This window comes from Bactrocera oleae, chromosome 6, assembly GCF_042242935.1.
Source record: "Bactrocera oleae isolate idBacOlea1 chromosome 6, idBacOlea1, whole genome shotgun sequence".
NCBI classification, from domain to species: domain Eukaryota; kingdom Metazoa; phylum Arthropoda; class Insecta; order Diptera; family Tephritidae; genus Bactrocera; species Bactrocera oleae.
In genome coordinates this window covers 3,248,339-3,271,701 of record NC_091540.1, presented here as the reverse complement: position 1 = coordinate 3,271,701, position 23,363 = coordinate 3,248,339, and the positions used below count along the sequence as shown (strand labels likewise).

Genomic DNA, 23,363 nt, shown 5'->3' with positions numbered 1-23,363 from the left:
ATTAATTGATAAGATTAAAAAACTTACTATCGTTTCATTTCTTATTGTATGTAATACAATATGTTGAGAAAATAAACAACAAATTAATTAATATTTTATTAAATTCATATTATTTATTATTTACCATATCTTTTATTATTTATTATTATTCTAATATTTTTCATTACCATAGAAATTAAAATTTTTTTTAATTCTTAATATTTTTTAAATTTAGTTTAATTTCTGTAAAACTTTTAAATTTTCTGTAAACTTATTTTTTTATAAAAAAAAATTTATTTTTTTTAACTATTTTTAAAATATTTTTTAAATTTTTTTGTTGTAGTATTATTTTTCATTTATTTGTTTTTCAATTTTGTTTAATTTCTGTAAAACCTAAATTTTTTTATATTAAAAAGTTTCATTTTTCTTTTATTTTTAAATATTTTTTGTTTTAGTATTATTTTTAAAACGTCCATTTATAATTTCCTCCACTCTTATCTAAATGTATTACCATGTTGTATAATTATATGTTTTTAAATCCCTTGAAATTCATAAAAAAATACAATTCCAGCCAAAAATATGTACATTTTAGAGGTTACAATAAAACTTAAAATATTTTTAAATAATTCCTTTTCATTCAAAACACCAAAATTAAATTTTTTAGGTAATTAAATATTTTATTTTTTCCACTTTCGACATTGTATGCGTAAATTGTTGTAAAAATAATCAAATTTTTATTGAAAAATACAAATTTAACAAACAAATATCTTGAAACAAAATTATGAAAACCAAATTATTAAAAAACGATGAAAAAGACACAAGAAATTAACAAAAACGTGAAAATAACTTAGTCAGTCCTTGCAACAAAATCAAACCAAGTTTTAATGTTTAAAAGAAATGAATTACGAAATCGAAATAAACGAAAACATAAAAATAATTTTATTATGCAGAAAAAATTGTGTGTAAGTTAAAATTTTATTAAAAATAAGAACAACAACCAAAACCATTGGCAGCAAAAACCAATCGCAAAAAGTCAACAATTTTCATAAAAACATTTAGCATACAAAAAACAAATTATATTAAAATAATAAAAAATATTTGCCACAGCAAAAGTTTTTTAAAGTTCATTTAATTATAAATCTAAAAACTAAGCTGATTACATAAGTTCACTTGAAAAGCAGAATTGATTACCTTGATAAGTGCAGACATAACCTAAAAATTGTAGTCCTAGCCGTCGTATGTAGCTGACATTAACACACACACACACACACAAACACATGCAATCGATTGCTGTCTGTTGATTTATAATCTAAGTTGTATAATACATTATAGTACATACATATTTAAATCATTGAAAAGTATTGTAAGTTATTATAAGCATAATTCTTACTAATGAGAAAAAAATCGAAGAAAAATCCTAAAAAAAAATACTAAAATAAATGAAAAAGAACATTTTAAACAGAAATATTTGTATTTGTTATTTGTTATTTTTTTTCAAACTGGAGATGGCGAGTTTGTCATTTGTCAGAATCAAAAAAATCGAAATTATTATGAAAAAACTTATTCCTTTGATCAATACCTGACACATATATCAAAAAAGGTTGTGTTCCAACTGTTCGGAGAAATTTTCCTGACCGACTCTGAAAACAGCGTTGCAAAAAAGCAATAAAAAATTCTTAGCAATACGCTTATATCTCCGAAACTATTTGCCGGATCAACTTAAAATATTTAGAGAATATTCTCAAATATATACGTATTTACAATCGATATACAATAGTACATGTAAATAAAAAATCGATTTTTTGAGGTTCACAATTTGATATAACCCCTTGAAAGATTTACTTCATCTCTGCGAAGAATACATCTACCCTAAAATTGCTTATGGCGAATTTTTCGCCCTTGTAAAGCTTTTAGTGACAATACCATTATATTTTGAACTAATTCTAAATTTCTCAACAACCAGAACGAAATAGGGAGTAGACACATGAACGAACGTGAATTTAGTCGTTCTTGCTGCTTTTGGGGTTTTTATGTTCTTTTTTCGCCATTTTTGAGTTATGTATCTTTCTTCGAAAATTGCAATATTGCCTTGGATAATAATCTATGACTAACTTCGTTAAGATATCTGGTCATATGAAAAAGATTTCCATACAAGGATTTGATCGATCAGTTCGTAAGGTAGCAAGATTCTATTTTAGCCCGATATCGGCGGTGACCACAAATAAGCAGCTTTTTGTAGGAGAAAAAACGTGTACAAAATTTCAGGTCTATATTTCAAAAACTGAGGGAGTAGTTGACGTAAATACAGACAGACAAAAAGACTCAGCTCATAACGCTGATAATTTATATATGTATATATATGTACTTCAGAAGTGTCTCCGACGTTTTCTTCTGGGTGTTAACAACTTCGTGGCAAGCTTAAGATAACCTGTTCAGGGTATTACAATTACTATTTTCATAAATAACGTTAATTTTTGTCCCACTTTTGGTCAGCAAATATCAACACTGTTCCAAACGAAAAGCTTTTTTTGCACCGCAAGCACTTTTTAACACTTCAAAAGCTTCACAAATTTTTCGCATTCGGCATAAACGCACTCACACATACACACAAGCACAGGCAATCGACGGAAGACGCCACTGAACGCGCCACACGAATGAAAGCCGGAACTAATAATGGAGCGACGAGCCTGCCGAAATTAACATCCACCACCAACAATAACAACACATATAATAAGCGCACGTTTGCTACAAATACCGCCAAGTCAAATAACACGTACATTTGCAATGGGCGCGAATGGCACTACTCGCATACAGCTTACACCTAAACGTATAATAACAGCGCACAATAACATTAAAATACAACAACAAGAAAGTGTAGCAAGAACATACTGCATGAGAGCAGTTAGTTGCAGGGAGTACTTGACTTGATTCCTCGCCATCGCCATCGCCATCGCCGACTCGTCAATCGCAATGTGGCAGTCGTGTGAAGTGAACGCGTAAAACGCAACGCTTGTGAAAATGTTAACTTTGCGTTGCAATAGTATACTTTAAAAGTTGTGTGTTTTTCTGCTTTTTTGTGACATTAACAATGTGTTGCGACCAATTACGGTGTCTTATTGAAGTGAAGTGGCGCAAAAGTCGAGCGTAAACGAAGTGAAAATGATTAAGCAATATTGATTAAGAAAATGCAAAATTATGTAAATCAATTTGGTCAAAGCGCAAAGCAAATTAGGAAAAAGAAGTAATCACATACATATGTAAATGTGTGTGTGTGTGTGTGTATGTGTGCCAGTTACTTATGCGCTTAAAGTACATTTTACGGTGAAATGAGTTGAGTTTAGCAAAAAGTTCGTTGTGAAAAATTCGCCACAAACACGCAGCGTGTGCTAGTATGTAAGTAAGTGTAAAATAAAATAAAGCAAAACAAAAATTGAAAATTTTTTAAGTGCTTGCAATACGATATTGTGTAAAATGTGGAAACAAGGGCAGTAGTGGCTATCGAGAAAAGTTTTTTTCCCTCATTTTACTTCCCATTTTCAACTCGCTGCAGTAAAACGCACCCACCACCACCTTTGGGGCAAGCAGCGCTTTCGCTTCGTTTCGTCTCGCCTCGCCAATACGTACTTGTCACACGAAACGCAAACACACCCACACCACACGACGGCTTGAAATTGGTTTTTTTTTCCCGCACCCTCTTATTCTGCTGCCGCTGCTGCTTCTTCTACTTCTCCGCTTGTCCTTTGCGAACTGCTGCCAAGCGTGGACGATGTTACGTTGGTTATTCAATTATGTGAAGAGTGCAATAATATATGGAAAGTAAATTATTTATTATAGAAAAAAAATATATTAAATAAATTATTGCAAGCAATTCGTTTAAATAAATAATACTCGTATATAACATAAGGCTGCAATAGTGACGCGCTGTGCAAAAATATAACCGCAAAATGCATGCAATATAACTACAGTTATTGGCAAAATGTGCCGAAAATTACTATGTACCGTTTGATTGATGTGCTGCATTGCTGAGCATGAATTCGCATGATTGATGATAAGCGAAGAATTGATTTACTTACATTGTGATGTGTAAGTGCTGGCAGAAATATTAGAAATAGTACAAATAAAAGTAATTTTGGTATGAAACAAATGCTTTAATATTTCGCATGCATATGTGTGTATATATAGTACAATATAACCTATTTCATGTTTACTTGCACATATAGATTTTGTATTCAGTCGTGCGTAATTGAAAAAAAATCAGGATATACAGTCGCTATGTACATTTGTATGTAATTGAATTTCTTGCGGCCTATATACATTAGGATGCCCGTTATTTCCCAAATTAATGCTGTAAACACAGTAGCACCTTTTTCCAGAGTTCTGCTGGAAATGAAGTCGCAATGGCCGAGTTTTGAATATTTTGCTTCGAAAATTGCACAAAATCTTTATCAAATATGTATCTTCGGAATACTAAAAAGTTTGAATAAAATATTTCATTTTTTATATGAAAAAAAAAATTATTAAAAATAGGGCGTTTTTTGCTCGACGAAACCCATGTAACCCCTTAAGCAATTAAAACTACTACTATATTCTTATACAAAACTTAACGCGCAACAAAAATGGTCCTAGTTATTTTTTCATAGAAACATTGCTTCAAAAGTTATACGCAGTTAAAGTTATATATCAAACATACAGAGCCTTCATACAAATGCCTTATAAATTCTGTGTTGCTCATACGCCATGGTGCACTGCATGCATACATTAATGCTGGCAAATGTGTTTTATACGTAATGACAATAAAAGCTATTTTTATTGCCAATTTACTGTTAGTAACTTTAATAAAGTACTGTTTGCACGTGCGATCCGCCGAAAAGTTGACTCAATTGCGGCTTTCAACATTTTTTTGCAATCAATTTTGGAATAAAAAATGCTGTATTTGCAATAAATTTTGGAATAAAAAATGCTGTATAAAGTGAGATTTAGTTACAGCAGGTTATGATGCATGAAATTAATAAAATGAAGTTAAATTTAGTTAACAAAAATTCATTTCGTACTAGGTGTGTTACTTTTTGAACATGCCTATTAATTTTCATTGAAAAGTAATTTTTTATTCATCAAAAATTTTCGTCTCCACAGAAGTAATTCGCCACAGATCTAATATACTTATGCCACTGCTTTTTCTCAAATCCTCAAATCCACTATAAACTTTTTGTAACACTTTTCGATTGAAAACAATGTAAAAGCAAAATATCTAGCGTATATCCGTCGTTTGTGCGCTTCAATCAGAACGGATGGGTTACGGTTTTGATGTTACGTATAACTATATTCCTAGGAGAGATGTTTTCGAAGAAATCAGTATTAATATTAACATTATTCCACAGAGATGTTCATGCAATGGTTCTTTTGATTGGATAAATACTTCGGTAAAAACTTTTCTGACAGACGTATCTTGTCTCAAACATTTGGAAAAAATTTATGTCACATATCAACTGACATGTTTACGTTATTGGCAAAATCTTTAATAAAGTTTTGACGAGTCTTCAACAACATCTCCTTCAATTTTTGGAAATTTGTTTCACTCATTATTATGATCAGTTAAAATTGAGTCTGCGATATTTTCTAGATTTTCTGGACTTGTTTGAAGAAACATCGCGAAAAAGTAAAAGTTACTTACTTTTTTTCGAAATTAATGCAGAAAAGTAAACGTAGTGTGTGCACAATTTGTGAAAGATTTTTTTTCAAGATTTTCATCAGCTATTTGAATTTACGTAATTTACTTGACTTTATGAACAAACCTCGTAAAAAAATTAAAAATAACTTTCGAAAGTTAGTTTGCTTTTCGAAATTAATTTTTAAAAGTAAATGTAATGCGAAGACAATTTTTGGAAGTAGCGTTTTAATGCTGTAATACTTTAACCAATATATTTATTTATATAAATAAGATTTCAATATATTTTCATCTACATATATAATTCGGCTATAAATATTTACCGGATATTTTGATTGAAAATATGATGAAAAGTCATTCTATTGTGACGAGTATACACATGGGCGGCTTAATAAGTTTTAAGTTGCTCAGAAAATGCTAATAAATCCATCTGATCTGATGATGATCTAATGGTTGAAATGGTTCTTGAAAAGAAGCAAATAACACTTTTTACATTATTACAGTTAAATCTATGGTTCTATTGTATGGCGAAAATAATACCGTTTGATGATAATGTTCGCCATTATAATTTCTTATATAAGGTAGAGCAAGTGTTGGCTGTTTACGAGCCGGCATTGGCTTGGAAATATCTTCCAACCCATACCAGATGTTTGGAGCATATTTTTTCAACTTGTTCGGAAGCAACCTACATTGTTTTATTCGTTATTCACATTACCAATATTAAAACACTTCCTAATTTACTAGACATTGAAAAAACTGAAGAAATTTATGAATTTCGAAAAATATGATTTAAAAAACTTTTCCACTACGCCATTAGTGGCATATACAAGTGCTTGAACTTGAACAGAGAAAACTTAACTTCGGCTGCACCGAAGCTGTAATACAGGTCATTTCACAGGTGTACTCTTGCTATAACTAAAGTTGAAGACGCAACCGGCCAACGTTTTGAATTGACGGAAAATCATAAACTAGTTCTTTCTAGGCGCGTTGTTTTTATACCTAAACCACCTTCAAGTCGAGTTAAGGATACTTAATAAGAAAATACGATATGTTTTGGAGATATTTATCTTGATTTTGATTGCGCAGTTTGTATGACAGCTACTTGCTATAGTTGTCCGATCTGAACAATTTGTTCGGAGATTGCAGCGCTGTTTGGGAGAATAATCCATGTCGAATTTCGCGAAGAAGCTCGTCACACTGATCATTTATAAATATATTTTATAGGAGCGTCGACGTTTCCTTTTGAGTGTTACAAACTTCGTTGCAAACGCAATACTCTCTATGACAACAAATCTTGAATAAACAATAGTTACTTTGACAACATTTTTTTAGTGATCGGACAATGTTGTGAAAGCGCTTTCAGACGTTTAGGATTTAAATTGATTTTTAGAAAGTGCTTTCCTTGTCAACTCTGATCACACCATAACTTTATATATATACTATATATATATATATTAATTGTCTTGTAGTCGACACACATACATCAATATTTACATGCATGTGCGTAAGCTACATAAATATGACTACATTGTCAAGAATTTACTTATTGTTAGACGGACAAGCAATAAATTGAAAATGAATCCAAACTCACACTCATCCACCCACAATGACTTACAAACATACGTACATAGTTGTAGATGAACAAAAATGCACACAATAGTACGCATACCGACACGAGCGCAGATGAACAAAATAAAAGGAAGGACATCCCTACATTTATGTATATGTAACTATGTGCATTTCTACAGCTATGGATATGCTCACACCAAACCGAGAGTTATCCAACGTTGCCGAACATCCGGACAAGCAAACCATGCCCCCATCCACCCGGCAAAGAAACACGCTTACTTAGCGCACCAGCACATTGCCGCCACTTGCTGAATCGAAATGTTCGCATTCTAGTACGAGTACGTCCAACAATGTGCCACTCATACAGCGGCGACAACACAAAGTAGCTCATGCCATCTGCATCTGCGATATGGGCAAATCTAAACATTGGATATTTTATTGCTTTGTTGCAATCTCGCATCAGCCCACTGAATCGCTCATGCGCCATCCACCCACCGTCAGTGAACTACAACCGACGTACCTTCTTTACATTTTCCATTTTCAGCGGTTCCTTAAGACTTTACCTTAGTCGAAATTGTTGCTTTCTTCGGGTTTCGCTATCAGCTTTGGCAGCCGTTGCTGCATAGACTTTGCTTAAGCTCATTTACTCTGAAAATCCCTTAGTTGTGGTTAACATAAAAAAGTATGGAGATGCTTAGGCGGATTTTAGGTTGTCTCCGAACGTTGAATGGATTTGATGCAGTAACGATTTCTAGCCTGAAATGTGCTTGATGGCGTGAAAATGTCTATTGGAAAGCGATAAAGAAAAATGTTCAAATGTTTTTTGTTTGAGACGTGGTCGGGTTTTGAACCGAAGGTCTTTTGAGTGATGGCCACAGATGCAACTAGCTCATTTGCGGAAGTCAGGTAGTCTTATGGAATACAGTGATTTAATAAAATAATCTTCAATAACAAGTACGAGTTAATGAAATGGATTTCTCAAGAAGATTTGAGGTTTACAAAGATTCGAAAGAACCCGATCTTTTTTAACGAAGCCATCTTCCTTGGTAGTTACAGGCAAGTACTGCGTACCAGTATATTTCTGATACGAAAAACTTCGTTCGTACTTTTGAAGGTGTTATAGAACCCCTCTTTTGTTCGATAATATCGTTGTCTGACGATCTTTATCCTGAAAATGGCAACGAGTTTTGTTGAAAGTTTGGGATTCCCATCGAATCACGGTTACGGAATAGTTGAAAATGTTACAGAAGTGTTTTGGAAAGTTTACTTCATAACGAACATAAGTATTTGAGTGGCACCAAGCTTTCAATGAAGGTCGTGCAGTCATCGAAAACTTGACTACTCATGTGAGTCATCCACCCACCTCTGTTAATGACGATAATTTCGGAAAAGTTAAAGAGACAGTGTTTAAAAATCATCGTGTTGGCAGCAGAGAGATAGTAGAGGATCTCAATATCTTTTATGGATATACTTAACAAATTTTGGTTAATGTTTTGGGTATAAAGTGCGTCAATGCTGGACTCGTACCAATAAATTTGAATCATTTGCAAAACGACGATGAGTAGAGGGCGCTAAATAGATGCTTGACAACGTAGCTGAGGAGCTTACATTCATCAAACGCATCAATTATAATGACACTACTCAACAAAACTGAAGGAACAATTTGCGACTGATGTGCTAAGAGGTCTGTGGGGGTATTTGAGGTGTCCTGATTACGAATTTGATTTCAAAAATTCTCCATCATGTACAGCTAATTTTATCATTTTAGTAAATGGTGATGGTTCGACCTTTAATAGCATATTTTTACTATCATTTTCGGTTTTATCAACTCAAAATTAGCAAGTAACAGTCTCTAACATCACAGTCGCAAAATGACTGTAAACAAGTGTGCTTTAGCAGAGGTCTCTATTTCGCTATTCTACAATTTTCTCGCATGCATCATAAACCACTTAATGCCTAGTTAAATATCGCTTATTTCGTTGCATTGTCACAAATACTGCGGCACGAAATTCTAAGCCTAAGCACTTGAACAAACGAATTTTGTTTGGCATTTTGTGGCACTCTTTTAATTAGTGCTTTTGAAAAATTCGATAACCACACAAGCGCATCTACTAACGTAAATGTATGTATGTAGGTGTGCATGTGTATGTGTGTCGTATGTCCAAGCTGAACATTAATAGCCAATCGAGGCATTTACGGGCGAGTACAGTATGAGCCAGCATTTGGTGTTAAGTACTTTGACATTTGGCCGAAACTGAGCATACAATTTTCCAAGGACGTCCGTTTAGTGTTTGGTTGAGCCTTGTGGACCATTTTCATCCCGCACACATACACATGCATATACACAAATAAAAACGTTTTTAAAAACTCAGCTTATATTAGTAGCTGTAAAATTTTTATGGGTAATTTTGATTTGTTGGCAGCGCGTTGGTGGCGGGTGAAGCGTGATTTTATACTGACACAGTTATTTGTTGAAAACATGCTGTGCTTGAAATAAATACATACATATTTACATGCGTATATTTGTGCACTTCTAATCGATTCTGTGCCATATGACGAGCTTGAGCACTTTTTTCTGCGATTTTGGCATACTTTTCAAGTGTGAAAATTGCTGCATAATTGGAAGCGTATTATCCGCATATTATACGTGTGTGTTTATATATACATATCTATATACATACATGTGCACAGCTACCCATAAGCGCCACGTGATTATTGGATGATGACACCGCTTAGCTTCGTCACTTGCGGACAAAAACATCACCTATACCAGTACGAGATGTTCCCAGAATTAGTTGGCGCAGTATGCGTTGTGTAAAGTAATTATTATGCGAGCATAACGGAAATAATTCTCGGAGCTTTACTAACCGACAATTAAGTAGAGATTTTAAAATGCATCCCATTAATCCGGTGAGAGTTCCGCATACAATAAATAAAGCCGTTGGCTTGCTGCTGTTATTTGTTGTAGTAATATACATATATATGAATATATATTATATTTATCGCATATTAGGGTGTTCGTTATCTTCGAAAGTGATTTTTTTTGCAAACGTCCCCGAAGTTTCAGGTTTTGCGCTAAAAATAAGGATCCAACGCAAACAAGCTCTTTATTTTCATTTTTATTTCTCTTCCCATATATATGACATGGAATTTTTTGATATATTTTGAAAATAACGCACACCTTAAGATATACGCCATATATGTGTACCACATATACCATAAGCAATAATATAAATAGTAAGCGCTTGCATCTTATTGCACCTAAGAAGACAAGAAAAATATATTTTTAAACAATTGCAATCTAAATAAGCAGAAAATTTATGAGCTCAGCAGCAGAAGTAGTGCTGCAGGTGGCGCTGAGGTTATACGGTATTGCGCGTTCGCTTGAAAGCCTGGCATCTGGCAATGGATAGTAAATAAATTGGCAAGGTAAATATGTGTGCGATAAAATTGGCATTGAAAATCATGAATGGAGTTAGCTATAATACACTTTTCAGCTGAACAACGTGTAACAATACAAAATGACCCAGAACTACTCCAATTTCGTGAAACCGTCTGAAAAATGCATGTGCTGGAAGTTTGCAAAGTAGGCCTTTATAGCCTCCTTATTTCACTGAAATTTCTGACAGGCGAGTGGCTTTTTCAAGTTCAAAAACAAAAAGAGGTCACACGGGGTCAATACGGTGGTTGGAGTAGTAGTTCATACCCTAATTCGTTAAATTTGCCTGTGGTGACGTCAGAGCTGTGAGTCGGTTTGTTGTAATGGTGCAAAAACACTTTTTCTTCGCCAAATAGAGCAGTTATGTCTGCATTTCGATCACAAATCGGACCAATACTTCGACATATCAGAGTCCCTTGACCATGTTGGCCTTCACGATGGTCATCCCTTTTTCGGCTAATAAAATAGTCTTCACCTTCTTTAGGATAGGTTCATCGGGGGAAGTCAGCTGTTTCGACTTTTCTTTGGTCTCTGGTGTGTACCAGTGGATCCATGGTTCACTGCTGTGAGGTGGTTTCATGGTGGCGCTTGTAGTCCGGAGTGAGGGCACGCGACATCCTACCGATCTTCAATCGACAGACCGTCAATATCGTTTTCGAAGCGCTTTGGCTTGTTTTATCAAAAAACGTCTTGTGACCACGTTGAAAGTCGTAAACCAATTTTTCACGGTTGTCAGTGAAGTAGAAAAGTCATCTCCTCTTTTACTAACCAAGGAGGAGGCATCCCCTCTTTAACCAATCGATATTGCACTTTTTCAATTTTTCGAAAATACAGAGACCAGACCACTTCGATATGCGGTCGAAGCCAAATTACGTGTCCGATTCAGCTGAAAATTTGAAAGTAATCGTCTTTGAGAAATTATATACTAAATTTCTCCTAAGCAAATGTGGCGTCATTGGACCGCCCTCGTATATTTAAGGAAATAGTCAATCCTGGGTTGTGCTAGTTGCTCATAAAACCCATTACCTCTTAGTTAAAGCTTAAGAACTCCATTAAAGATAACTACAATATATAAATATGAAAGGAAGCTCAGAGCAGCTTTAGCAATGACGTAAGTACTTTAGGAGCGTCACAATTGACTAAATTCTAATTATTTATTAAAACTTGAGCTTAAATCCTTAAAATCCTTTGTCGCCAAAGTTCAACTTGAACTAAAACCTACACTATAGCCTCTTTATATCTGCTGTAGGCGAAAAAACAATGAAATTTGCATACAATCATACTTAACAATAAAGATTTGCATACCGAAACGACTTTGCTGCACAGAAATTGAATTTTAAAAAGTGTCATTCAATGCAAACGAGTCAGTAATAACATCATATATGTCCAACCACAAGCAAAGCATAGACCTCAACTCTGCTGTCGGTGGTGCTAAGTGTGTATTTGAGGATTAATACAGGAAGTCCTCGTTTTTGCGTTAAACCAAATCTGAGCGGTTCGAGACTACGTGTTTCGCATATGCATTCGGAAAATCACAGATAATCCCGGGTGTGCAGGTCTCTCGCTTTTACAACAATCCATCTTGTTTTTTTTTTTTTTTGGTTTTTGGTAGGATGTCGTTACACGATGATAAATGTTAACCGTTTTATGTATGCCACACATATGTACATACATCGTCGGTAGATATTTCGATAAAAAAAAATGAAAACAAAAACAAAAGTAAAACATTGGCATCGTTTGTTTGTTTGTTTGCTTCACACTTTGCCTTGACAGCAGCAGAAAACAAAACAATTCATCAATAAATAAAAGCAACCGCCGGTGACAATGTTCATGATACAATGGCTCGAAGTGCTTGCAACAAAGAGAAAATTAAAGGTATGCACATAAATAAAAGTAAAGCAAGAAAAGCAGAAGCCACACATACACAGTGCACAGAAAAGTTGCCGTTAGCGTTGTTGTAACGGTATAACTGGACGATGTTGGCTAGTTGGACCATACCTGTTATGTCCACCTTATCCACATCTATTGTTACACTTTTCACTTTTTGTTTACGGTTCCGAGTGAGCAGTTTGATGGTATCGATTCGTAAATATTGTTTTGCCATAAACGAATGTAGTTCAATGATAAAACTTATACTCATACATCCATCTAACTGCGATTCTCAGCATCCTTTTCAAATATATTTTCAATTACGTATCCAAATTAGAGCATAGTTCCACCAAACGCAGCATATCCACTCGTTTTTATATATGTAAGTGTATGTCTGATCCTGTCAAACATTTGTATTAAGCTCATATTCTTAGATGAATTATATCTCAAATCTCACATTTCTATCGAAATAGTACTTGAATTCGAACAAAGTCGCTAAACGATCCTCTACTAGTACCACCCTCCCAAAGCAAGTTTATCAGTCTAATTGTTCAATGTGCTCTGGTCAATATTTTACGCTCACAACATTTAAGTTGTAGTTAATCCACTATTTTTACATTAAATTGAAGGTTAGGGTATGTATTGGTTGATCTGGCCGCTTCTGAGCGTTTGCTTCATTCAGACGATCTATTTGTTGATAGTACAGATCCGAGTAAAAATTTTAACAGTATGTGAGCAGTTCATAGTAGAAGATGCTCTGCCAATCCCAACAAACATATAGTACTACACTTGCTGACCGTCAGCCCTGTCTTGGTCACCGTTTGCGGCGGCTCGCCCCGATTCGATCGCGACCACTTTCGCTTGACGTTGTCGTAAATGACCCTTTTTTCAATACCAGTACCCATCCGCTTGAGAAATCAATCGATTTTGTTTCAGATGGAAATTCGGTCTATGAGGTTTCTGCGTTAAACTTCTGTGACGCTCATACACAGAGCTTCTTTTTATATCCAGCATTATTTAATTGGTACCAAACCGTTTTTTCTGTCACGCCTAGCTTCTGTGCAATCGAAACAGGGAATATACGACGATCGGGCTCCACGATTTCTATTATTTTTTATCTATATTTTCGACATTTGATCTTCGAGAACGTGGCGCGGCTTTGACATCAAAATTACCGAAATGGAATCGACGTAACTAAAATTGCTCATGTTTGACTTATACAGTATCAGGATCATAAGCACTAGTCACATTTTCAGTCGATTGGCTTGCGTTTTTGACTTCATCGAAGAAAAACTGTGTAACACATATTTTCTCTGGAGATGTGAATGTAGATAACGGAAGCATTTTTTAAAATTTCTTAATGGTGTTCTGAGGTATTTACATATATATTTTTCATTTTATACATATCATATTACAAATAGTTGTAGTATAATAACTGCAATATCTTCTTATCTCATACGCTCTTCCAGTTAACTTTTTTAAATTAAATGTCAACTCAGGTTCATGAGCTTGCAGTGAAAAGTCAAAATGAAATCAACAAAAAGGATAAAATGACGCCTCAGTTAACCGCAATTTGCCGACACTAATGAGATTATATAATAGAATCGATTAAATATTTAAGTGAAACAAGTAAATAACTACATACTACCTCATACATACATATACACCTATACACCCAAACACATCTCTATATTATCTACACGTTAAGCGCATTACTTTAAATAAACCACTATCACGAGGCAGTCAGTGACACGCATGCACACAGCCTGTCACAAACTGCAACGCGACAAATATCACTACACTATAAATCCTCAAGGCAAATGCGCAGCTATATGGAATGAAAACTACACGATGTAAATGGGCGCTGCCGGAAAAATTTAAGGACGCGACAGCCCTTTCGAATTTCTTTACTAGCTGAAGAGCAACAAATTGAAGCAAGTTTACTAAGAGCTTGTGAAAATAGTTTAGGGGCACACCTGGTGTGAAATTTAAAATAAAAATCATTTACTTTTAATATTTTGATAGGTTATATCTTTAAAAATAAGATGCTAACATTTTAAGTCGATATCTCATGTAATTTTTGAGTTACAGTCTTCTAAAGTAAATAACCTCTACAAGGGAATAAGCTATGGATATATGAATTGGAGCAATGAATTTTATAAGCATATATATGTATATGTACATACGTATGTATGTCCGATGTAAACTCGAGACCTTCTAATATGCGCTTATAAATTTATAGGCAATTATTGAATGAAATCCAATCTCTCCACGGGAGGTATGAAATCATCTATGTGCTGTGCGCAAATTTCTCTGTAGGGATGTTAGTATATGACATCATATATGGCTATTGATGCAATAGACACTTTCTAAAAGAACTGCATACCAACATGTACAAATATGAAGCATACTTTTGCGAGCTGTCAACAGCAAGTGTTTTTCCGCATATTATTATCGCTTTGTTTATTTTTTTTCTTCTCTGCTTAATAATGTGCATAATAGACATAAGCAATTTATAAAGACCAACTGATTCAGCAACGCCCGTATTCACCTCCCGGCGACTTGTTCTCATACGCTTATATGCACAGCTTGCTTACTGAGTTAACTATTATCACGTTTAGTTGTGATGAAGTGGTTATTATGTTCGAGGATGCTTCCGCGGCAGCTATTAATGATGAAATCAGTAACAATACACTGTATATATGAATTTACATTTTTACATATAAAAAAAATTTAATCGTTCTAGTAACTTTTTATACCCTAAACAGGGTATTTTTAGTTTTTGGTCCCTCAGTTTTGGAGATAGCAATTTGACAATTAGCACATGTCCTTTTCTCCACAAGAAGCTCCTTATTTTTCGGAACCATCGATTTTGGACCACCATAGGATATAACTGCCATACAAACTGATTGATCAAACAGAAGTCCATGTATGGAAAACTTGTTTAATAGAGAAGGAATTGTTCAAATCGGACCACTATAACATATAGCTGTCGCAGAAACTGACCGAACCGGAAACTGCTTATTTTTATTTAATGCTTAAAGAACACCACTACAGTCAAGCCAATTTGATTTACTTGAACAGAGTTCTGTGTGAGTTGACTATTCTGTTCTTAGTAAACTTGTAGACTTCTTGCAATAAATTAATTTAAATGCCAAAAAAGTTGAGCTTATTGAAAATCGAATATACTCCAAACAATAAGAAACATAAAACATAAAAATACATCCTACCGTTCTTTGTATAATGCTGCCAACCTAAACGGTGAACAAAGAACTAGCGGAAACCATTGTGAAGCACGCTTTTCACTATACTTTCGTTTTTATTGTTACAATTTTTATTGAAATAAGCGAGCCTGTTGCTAAAATACATATACAATCAAGAGTAATTTTATTGGTACACACAATTATTACCATAAAAACTGCACATAGAAGCCTAAATATAATATATATGATTCACATTAACAACTTTTTAACTTAAATATCTATTAAAAATTTAAAATTTTGAACATCAGTATAAATACAAACAATTTGCCTAAAATATTATGTATATATTAATTTTACCGAAGACCTCCGTTGTCCAATCTAACCGCCGGTGATACCTTGCATATAGATTTCCTGCACCGTTGGTATGGCGTGCTGAAAGTGCCTGCGTTTCGGTATTGGTTGTATATGAGGTAAACGCGTACCATTAACTGCATTCAAACTTGGTAGGAAATTGTCAAAGTCATCATCGCTGCTTGTAGATAAATTTTCTGAAACTGGTGCAGCCCGATTGTTTGCAATAGGCGCTGGTAAATTTACAACTACATGTTTTCCTCCTTTATTATTTTCTACACTCCTTACTTCATTTGTCGCAGTCGTTGAAGCATTGGCTATTGGCCTTATATCTTGTGACAATTGCTGTGAATTATCGGTAATGCCTGATACAACTTCGTGGGCACCGGGCGATGGCACATTTCCTAAACTAACATTAGTTATGGAATTTACACTGCTATCATCACTAACCATTAGCGAATGTGTTGATGAATCGTTGCTTGTGTTCCCAGCATTTCCGTTGTTAGCATAATTTTCTTTTTCAATACTATCACTTAATTCCTGTGAACGTCCACCCAAATTGTATGGTGCACTTTGCTTAACAAAATCGCGAAGATGTTTTGTACGTGGTGTTTTATATACAATGCGGTCAAAGTCGTCCACTGACGACGAAGAGGACACAGTTAGTGAGTGACTTTGCTTTTTCTCTATAGCGCTCTTTAATTTCATATTATACAAATGTGTAAGTACTTTTGCACATTCTCCGCACACACGATATTCTGGACGAAAGTCCTTTCTACGTTTGCGCACAAATTCCACATGCTTTGGATTGGTGATAAGAACGCCGTCGCCTTTAAGTAAGTGCCCATCAGATGATATGGCACACTTCACACCTCGTACTCTAACCATTACTTTAGCAAATAAAACATGCAATATTTTTATTTAAAATCAAATTGGATAAAAATAGTGGATTGCATTTGTTGCGGAATTGCGCCAATAGATTTGAATGTAAACAGCTGCTAAAAAAGTGTTGACAAAATATCGATAGATAGTGCAGTTTTATCGATAGCATACTACACATTATTTTTTATATTTCATGTATGTGACGAAATTTTTATTGCTTATTTATGAAGGAGATGTTAAAACTGAAATGCTAAATATTCTCAAATTTGTTATTTTTATGCCATTCCAAATATTATTGAGTTAATATCAAAAATATATTGCATCCACAATTTAAACAGTGTTGTGTATTCGAACATATATTAATAACCGTGTTGCCACTTTGTGCCCAATATGTCTACTGTAACGAGTGTCAGAAAATATGATTAAATATGTTATTTACCCTCTTATGTGTATTTTCAGGACAAAATTCTGTATGAGAGTTTTGAAAAATACTATCTATAAAATACAGGTAAAAAAACCAAACTGGTTTCTAATGAATACTGAAGTAGATAATAAATATGTATGTGGAGATCTGTAGAATTTTCCGAACACAAACTGAAAATAAAGAATACACACAAGTGATAACGGAGATCCGCACTTTAATTATACCTAAAACAAAAACGAATACTAAAAATGTAACAACAACCGAAATATCGTAAAAGTCTTCCAAGAAACTAACAAAAACAAAGTTCTGTTCAGAAGTCCACAAGACCAGCGATGGAAAAAATTGTGGAAATTTACAGCAGTTACAATAACAAACGGCGACCTTTTCACGCTAGGATTCAGAAAGAGTTTACAACGCTAGTGACGAGTACGAGAAAAAACTTAAAATGCAGCAACAACAAAAATTATATACATAAAAACAACTGTAGCAAAACAACCACTACACACAATGAAATTTCTGCAAAACAACAAAAGCAACAATCAAATCAACGACTAGGACCAATTCGGCGAGAGCAACAGTACTATGCACGACATGCGAGCACGACAGCGGCAACAACACAAAGCCAACAACACGAACAACAACAACAACCACAGCTAACGCCCACTGTCAACTATTTTCGCTTCTCCGCTTTGTATGCACTTGTAGCGACTTCCGCTACAGCAGCCGCGTGCAACATGCGTGAAACATACGCGTGCGTGACTGCGTACGATGAAGATACCGATGTCGTAGCTGATATTAATGACTATATGCCACACAACCATAATACACGACAGCGTTGTGTGCACGACGCAAGCATTTTGCATTTGAGACGTAGCCATAAAAGCCTTACACACTTCAGCAAATACTTGCGCACCACATGCCTCCGGAGTCGTAGCGGTGTTCGACATGATGCCGCCTCAGGTGATGTCAGCGGTTGTGCTCTCTACAGTGCGTTTGGTACTGCTGCCGGAAGCGGAACCACGTATGCTGGTAGTGGCCTCGATACACGTAGCATTTTCTATTTAACGCTCGTATTTTTCATCTATTGTACCGTAATGATGCGCGCCTCCGTAGCGGCGACAGCCATTGCCAATGCGACAATGCATAGCAATAATAGTAATCGCGTTGCCAATGATGCGCTCTCAGTGGCGGCAGTCACATTGTCGTCATTTTCTGTTGATCCTATTGCGAGCAATGTGACGAGAACTAGTGCAATAGTGATTGACAACAGTGCCCAAGACACTGTCGCTGTTAACTTGACAACTGCTATAGTGAATGCTTCATTGTTGGCAGCAGCTGATGCGCCAGCCGATTTTATGGTGTACGCGAACGACACCAGCCTAGCGAAAGTGCAGCGCGTTGCAAAGCGCGATACCGCTCATGTGCCTGATGATGAGGATGATTCCGCCTATCATGATGACGAATTTGATGAATACGAGGCTTTAATTAACAATAGATCTGGTAAGTACTAAGAGAAAGAGAAAGAAATTACTCCTATACTCCTTAATCACTGAAAATAAGTTGTCCGGAGTACTGTTGACCGCCATTTGTTTACAAATCTTTACTGTCCACAGCTTTGGTTGTCAGAGATCTACTTTGATAAAATTGCTTAAGAATTAGTATAGTCCGGTGGAAGATGAAATATTAGAGTCTTATCTATATGTTAATTTCACTTTAAAGTCTATTATTTTCTGGACATAAATGGACTGAAAAATTTAGAGCTCTGCTTTAATTAGGTCAATGTTTTCACACGACCTTTTTTAGATAGATTTGTCAGGTAATGATTAAAGGAATATAATTTTTGTTAATAATTCGGTGTAAATTTTTAACAAAAAACCATTTTTCTTTGGGAAGCCGACATTTTGTATTCATCTATTGTTATAGTACTTTTTTTTGGTTTTTAATCGGAAGTCCTCCCGAAGATCGGCTATGGGAACAAGGAAATTAAAGTTTTTTCGAAATGAATCAACGATTATTATAGTAGATTATATTCTGCAAATCCTCATTATTTTTGTTTATTAATTATATATAATGCCTCATCAAAAAAAAATCAAAACGCTTTTTTTCTGACTTGCTAGTGGATAATACCCTTTAAGCAGAGTAAATATACAAATAAGCAAGAAGGCTCTAACCGGTTTTACCTCCTTGAATTAGTACTAATCTCAGTAATGCTTTCTGATACCAATTTTATGGTTGACCCGTAAATTAAGCCATCTCTGTGGATGGGTGTTCACTGTAGCCGGTGGCGGATTAGATTTTCTATTCTGATTCCAACATAGTTTTAGTGTTACTACGTAAGTTCTGCTGAATATGAATTAAAATTTCCGTTTTTTTGTTTATTTTGGGTGGATTCGCCACTGGCTGTAGCCCTACTACTCGTAATATCAAAATATATGTATGTATTTATTAACATTTGATTATTTATCAATTCCAGCTAAGGGCAAATATATCGGTGCACCCTGCTTCAGTAACATGACATGCGAAACTTCATTGATTCATGTCGCCTGTGATAAGGAGACAAAGATTTGCGGCTGTGAAAAAAATTACCCAGTGCAGCTTGGACTGACAAAAGGTTGCGATAAACGTAAGTGAACTCATAGCACCTAATTTATGATGTTTTCTAACTTTTTCGAAACGTTTGCAGCGAAAAAACTGGGCGAGCAGTGTTTCTACGATGAAACCTGTATGTTTAGCGATGAAAATTCCCTTTGTATTCAAGTGCGACACAATGCCATGTGTCAATGTGCGAATGGGTTTCATTCGGTTAGTCACACGAAGCCAACGCGACGTGTTTTTTGCACGAAAGGTGAGATTGTATACGAAAAATATAATTTAAATTTTTATATACTATTATAAAAAAAAGAACGAAATTGTGTAATTTTTTGTAAGTATCCTTTATTGCGAGAGGTGTTTTCTACTATCTCAATTGGTATCTAATCAAAGTCTGAAGAACCCCGCGATTTATAAAAGCCGAACTTGAGCTTTTTCGTTTCAAAATATTATTGTTTCATTTATAACAAGTACTTTAATGACAAAAACTTGCCTAAATATTCATTATAATTACTCTGAATAAAGAATTTATGAACCTCTGGAACGCTATTATCTACTACGTTAAAACGAAATGAGTCTCTACCGATTCTTTGGAAAATAAAAACGCCAGTTTGTACTTTTGAATAAAATATTGATATATCGGTTAATTATTATTATTTTCTTCCATTATCTCCGTTAAATATAGACTTAAAGGAATTAAATTCTGATCTGCCTACTCTACTGGGTGTCGCTACGGGCATAGCAGTGCTTACCGGTCTTATCTGTATGGTACTACATCTATTTACCAAAACAAAGTATCCACGTCCCCGAAACTTTGGCGATGCGAATCTACCGCCACCGATAATGTATTCAAGCGATACAGGTAAGTGCGAAATCAACACACTTTAAAAAATAAGTATATATATTTTAACTAAATATTAAACGAAATTTATGCCCCTTTCTTAATAAATCATTTAAATATTATATTAACGATTTTCCCTTCCTTCAAAAATCTTCCTCGATTTCCTTCGTCTTTCTAATTTTCATTGCGTATTGCGCCTTACTAGTTTATACAATAAATTTATGTCTATCATTGAATCTGATATGCCTACACCGATTCCAGGTATACCGTTGACAGTACAATCGGGTCGACCATCATCACGTTCCAGTTTACGTTCGAGTGGCTCAATCGGTTCCTATGGCAATCGACGCGCCTCATCCGGTGGCGCTACAGCTGGTGTGCATGGTATGGGTGGTGGTGGCGGTGGCGGCAGTAGCGGTACGAAAGGCATACTCGTCTCTACATCACGTACAGGTGCGGCTAGATCGGCCGCCATATTGCTTATATCGTGTCATTTGACGGAGCTCGCCAAAGAGGCGGCCTTACGCACCACAACGTCGCGTCAAACTTCGGGCGCCGGCTGCAGTGCGAATTCGCGTGACAATCTGGATGAGAATGGGTCAGGTGGTGTCACAACTGCCGGCACAGTCGGTGGCAGTGGTAGTCGTAGCTGCGACAGTACATTGTCAATGACGCGTCATCTGCAGAAGCAGTTGAACCATCAGCGTCATTTATTAAGTCTTGAGCTGTCGCCGGCAAAAACGAAAAATAACGATAGAATTAGAACATTGTTGGGCATTAATGGAATTGATAATTATAGAACCGATGACGATGATGAGTTAAATAGTTTAGATCATAATCACCTGCAAATTGGTGCATTGCCGACACCGGCCAGTGAAACGCCTAGATTTGCGGTAAACATACGCTAACTCTCTCTCTCAAAACATTCACTGTCACTCTCTCTCTATCTGCCTCTATCTATATCTCTCACTCTCTCTCTGTCTATTGGTCATACAATATCTATTGAAATCTTACTCTCTCTCTCTCTCCAAAATGAAATACAGACATATACATACCTACACATACAGGCACACATCGAATACACCCGAACACAATCGGCACACAATTGATGTCACGTATGAGAGTCTATTACGAATTAATGGTCATTACTGATGAATATATTGCATTTTACGCACTGTACTATAACTCTTACATGTGTCTTTACATTTTAACGCACAAATTGCGCACCCAATTTCAAACGTGATTTTAAGCGGTTCCTAACGTACCCAAATCCCATAGAATCCCAGCTTTTTCGATGACGTAGTACCTTTAGTTGCTATACCTATGTCTTTTTATATCCCGTAGATCACAGTAGAGGGAATGGCATAGTTATTTACCGAGCAAAACTTTAGCTGGAACCTTTAATAGATTCAGTAAAATTTGAAGACAGGAAGAGCGAATACATATGGGGTAGACAGCAGCCCCTAGCCTAATACAAATTCATTTTCGCTCCGTCGCATAGACTCGCCGGATGTTCGTACGTCACCATCATCTGTGCCGAAATCCACTTCCGAAGGATAAACATTTTTTTGGTTTTAAGTAATTTCTGAGTTCTGTTCAAACTTTAAAAAAAAAAAATTCAATAATAGGCTGATTGCATAAGGCAACCCCTATAAAATTCAAAATCTCCTGGGGTCATCAAACCATTTTTAAATGTATTGGCTAGAACCAGATGTATTTACGACCAGATTTTCTTTGTCCAGAACGCGTGAATCTAATTAGGAATATTTAAAAAAATACAAGTACACAATTATTTCAAAAGGAATTTTGTTTACACTACTTAAGGCTATTAATGCTCAATTTCATTAATAGGGACACGATGGGTTAAAATTTATATAAACAAAGGAGCTATAACTTCTTTTTAGATCCTCTGGCTCCTTGAGAAACATTGGGCGACAACGAAATGTGTCCATTGATTACGATTTTTTGATAGGACTTTCAAGTTTTTTTCAAGTGTGAGTTTCCCTTTAGTTTGAGCTTAGGCCTCCTGTGCTTCCTGCTTTCGTTTGGGATCCATTCTAGCGCTTTTACAGTACTCAATCGGTGGCTTCCGCAGGGTGCCAGTATAGAGATATGGTTTATCTAGATGTACAACCTTGGTTAGTCATAGTATCCACATGTACTTCTTTCCCAACGTTGTATTCAAAAAACTCCTCAGTCTTTCGGGCTCTTTATATGTCAGAACTTTTAGGGATATTTGGGTGCTTAAAAAAACATACAAGTATTTAATGTTTTTTTCGTCTCTTACCCTCTTAAATGTTCATATTTGATTTAAAAAAAATTCTTTCTAACTTATGGGCCTGAATTTAAACATGTATTTTTTTCCAAATCGGCGGTAGCACACCTGCAAGGTGACTGAAAGTTCATCAATACTATTTAGGTGTGCATAACTCTCTTTTCTCCGAGTTTTGAGCAAGTTGGCGATTTTGTAGCTAGACGTTAGCCAAGACTTAAAGTTAATATTATAGAACCTATTTGGCTTGCTTCTCGGGTCTGAAGATTGGATCTATTGT

The 23,363-nt window shown here is 35.3% G+C and overlaps 2 protein-coding genes across 4 annotated transcripts in view; one reads left to right on the top strand and one right to left on the bottom strand.

Annotated features, from left to right (window-relative positions):
• Window positions 1–2,902: 2,902 nt before the first annotated feature.
• The window catches only part of LOC106616344 (uncharacterized), a 30,496-nt gene continuing 10,035 nt past the window's right edge, over window positions 2,903–23,363 (top strand). Inside the window, exons 1-6 of one of the 3 annotated variants that reach the window (XM_070111995.1) lie at window positions 2,903–3,372; window positions 17,417–18,881; window positions 19,855–20,004; window positions 20,065–20,226; window positions 20,656–20,832; window positions 21,073–21,704. In XM_070111995.1, coding sequence (XP_069968096.1) covers window positions 17,714–18,881; window positions 19,855–20,004; window positions 20,065–20,226; window positions 20,656–20,832; window positions 21,073–21,704 — 2,289 coding nt within the window. In that variant the 5' untranslated portion in view covers window positions 2,903–3,372; window positions 17,417–17,713. The remainder of the gene's footprint in view (window positions 3,373–17,416; window positions 18,882–19,854; window positions 20,005–20,064; window positions 20,227–20,655; window positions 20,833–21,072; window positions 21,705–23,363) is intronic. The other 2 variants (XM_036358402.2, XM_036358400.2) reach the window with 2 other exon arrangements.
• Window positions 15,833–17,070, bottom strand: LOC106616359 (uncharacterized). The gene has a single exon (XM_014232980.3). It carries the CDS (start codon window positions 16,961–16,963, stop codon window positions 16,103–16,105), a length of 861 nt encoding a protein of 286 aa, XP_014088455.2. The 5' UTR covers window positions 16,964–17,070; the 3' UTR covers window positions 15,833–16,102.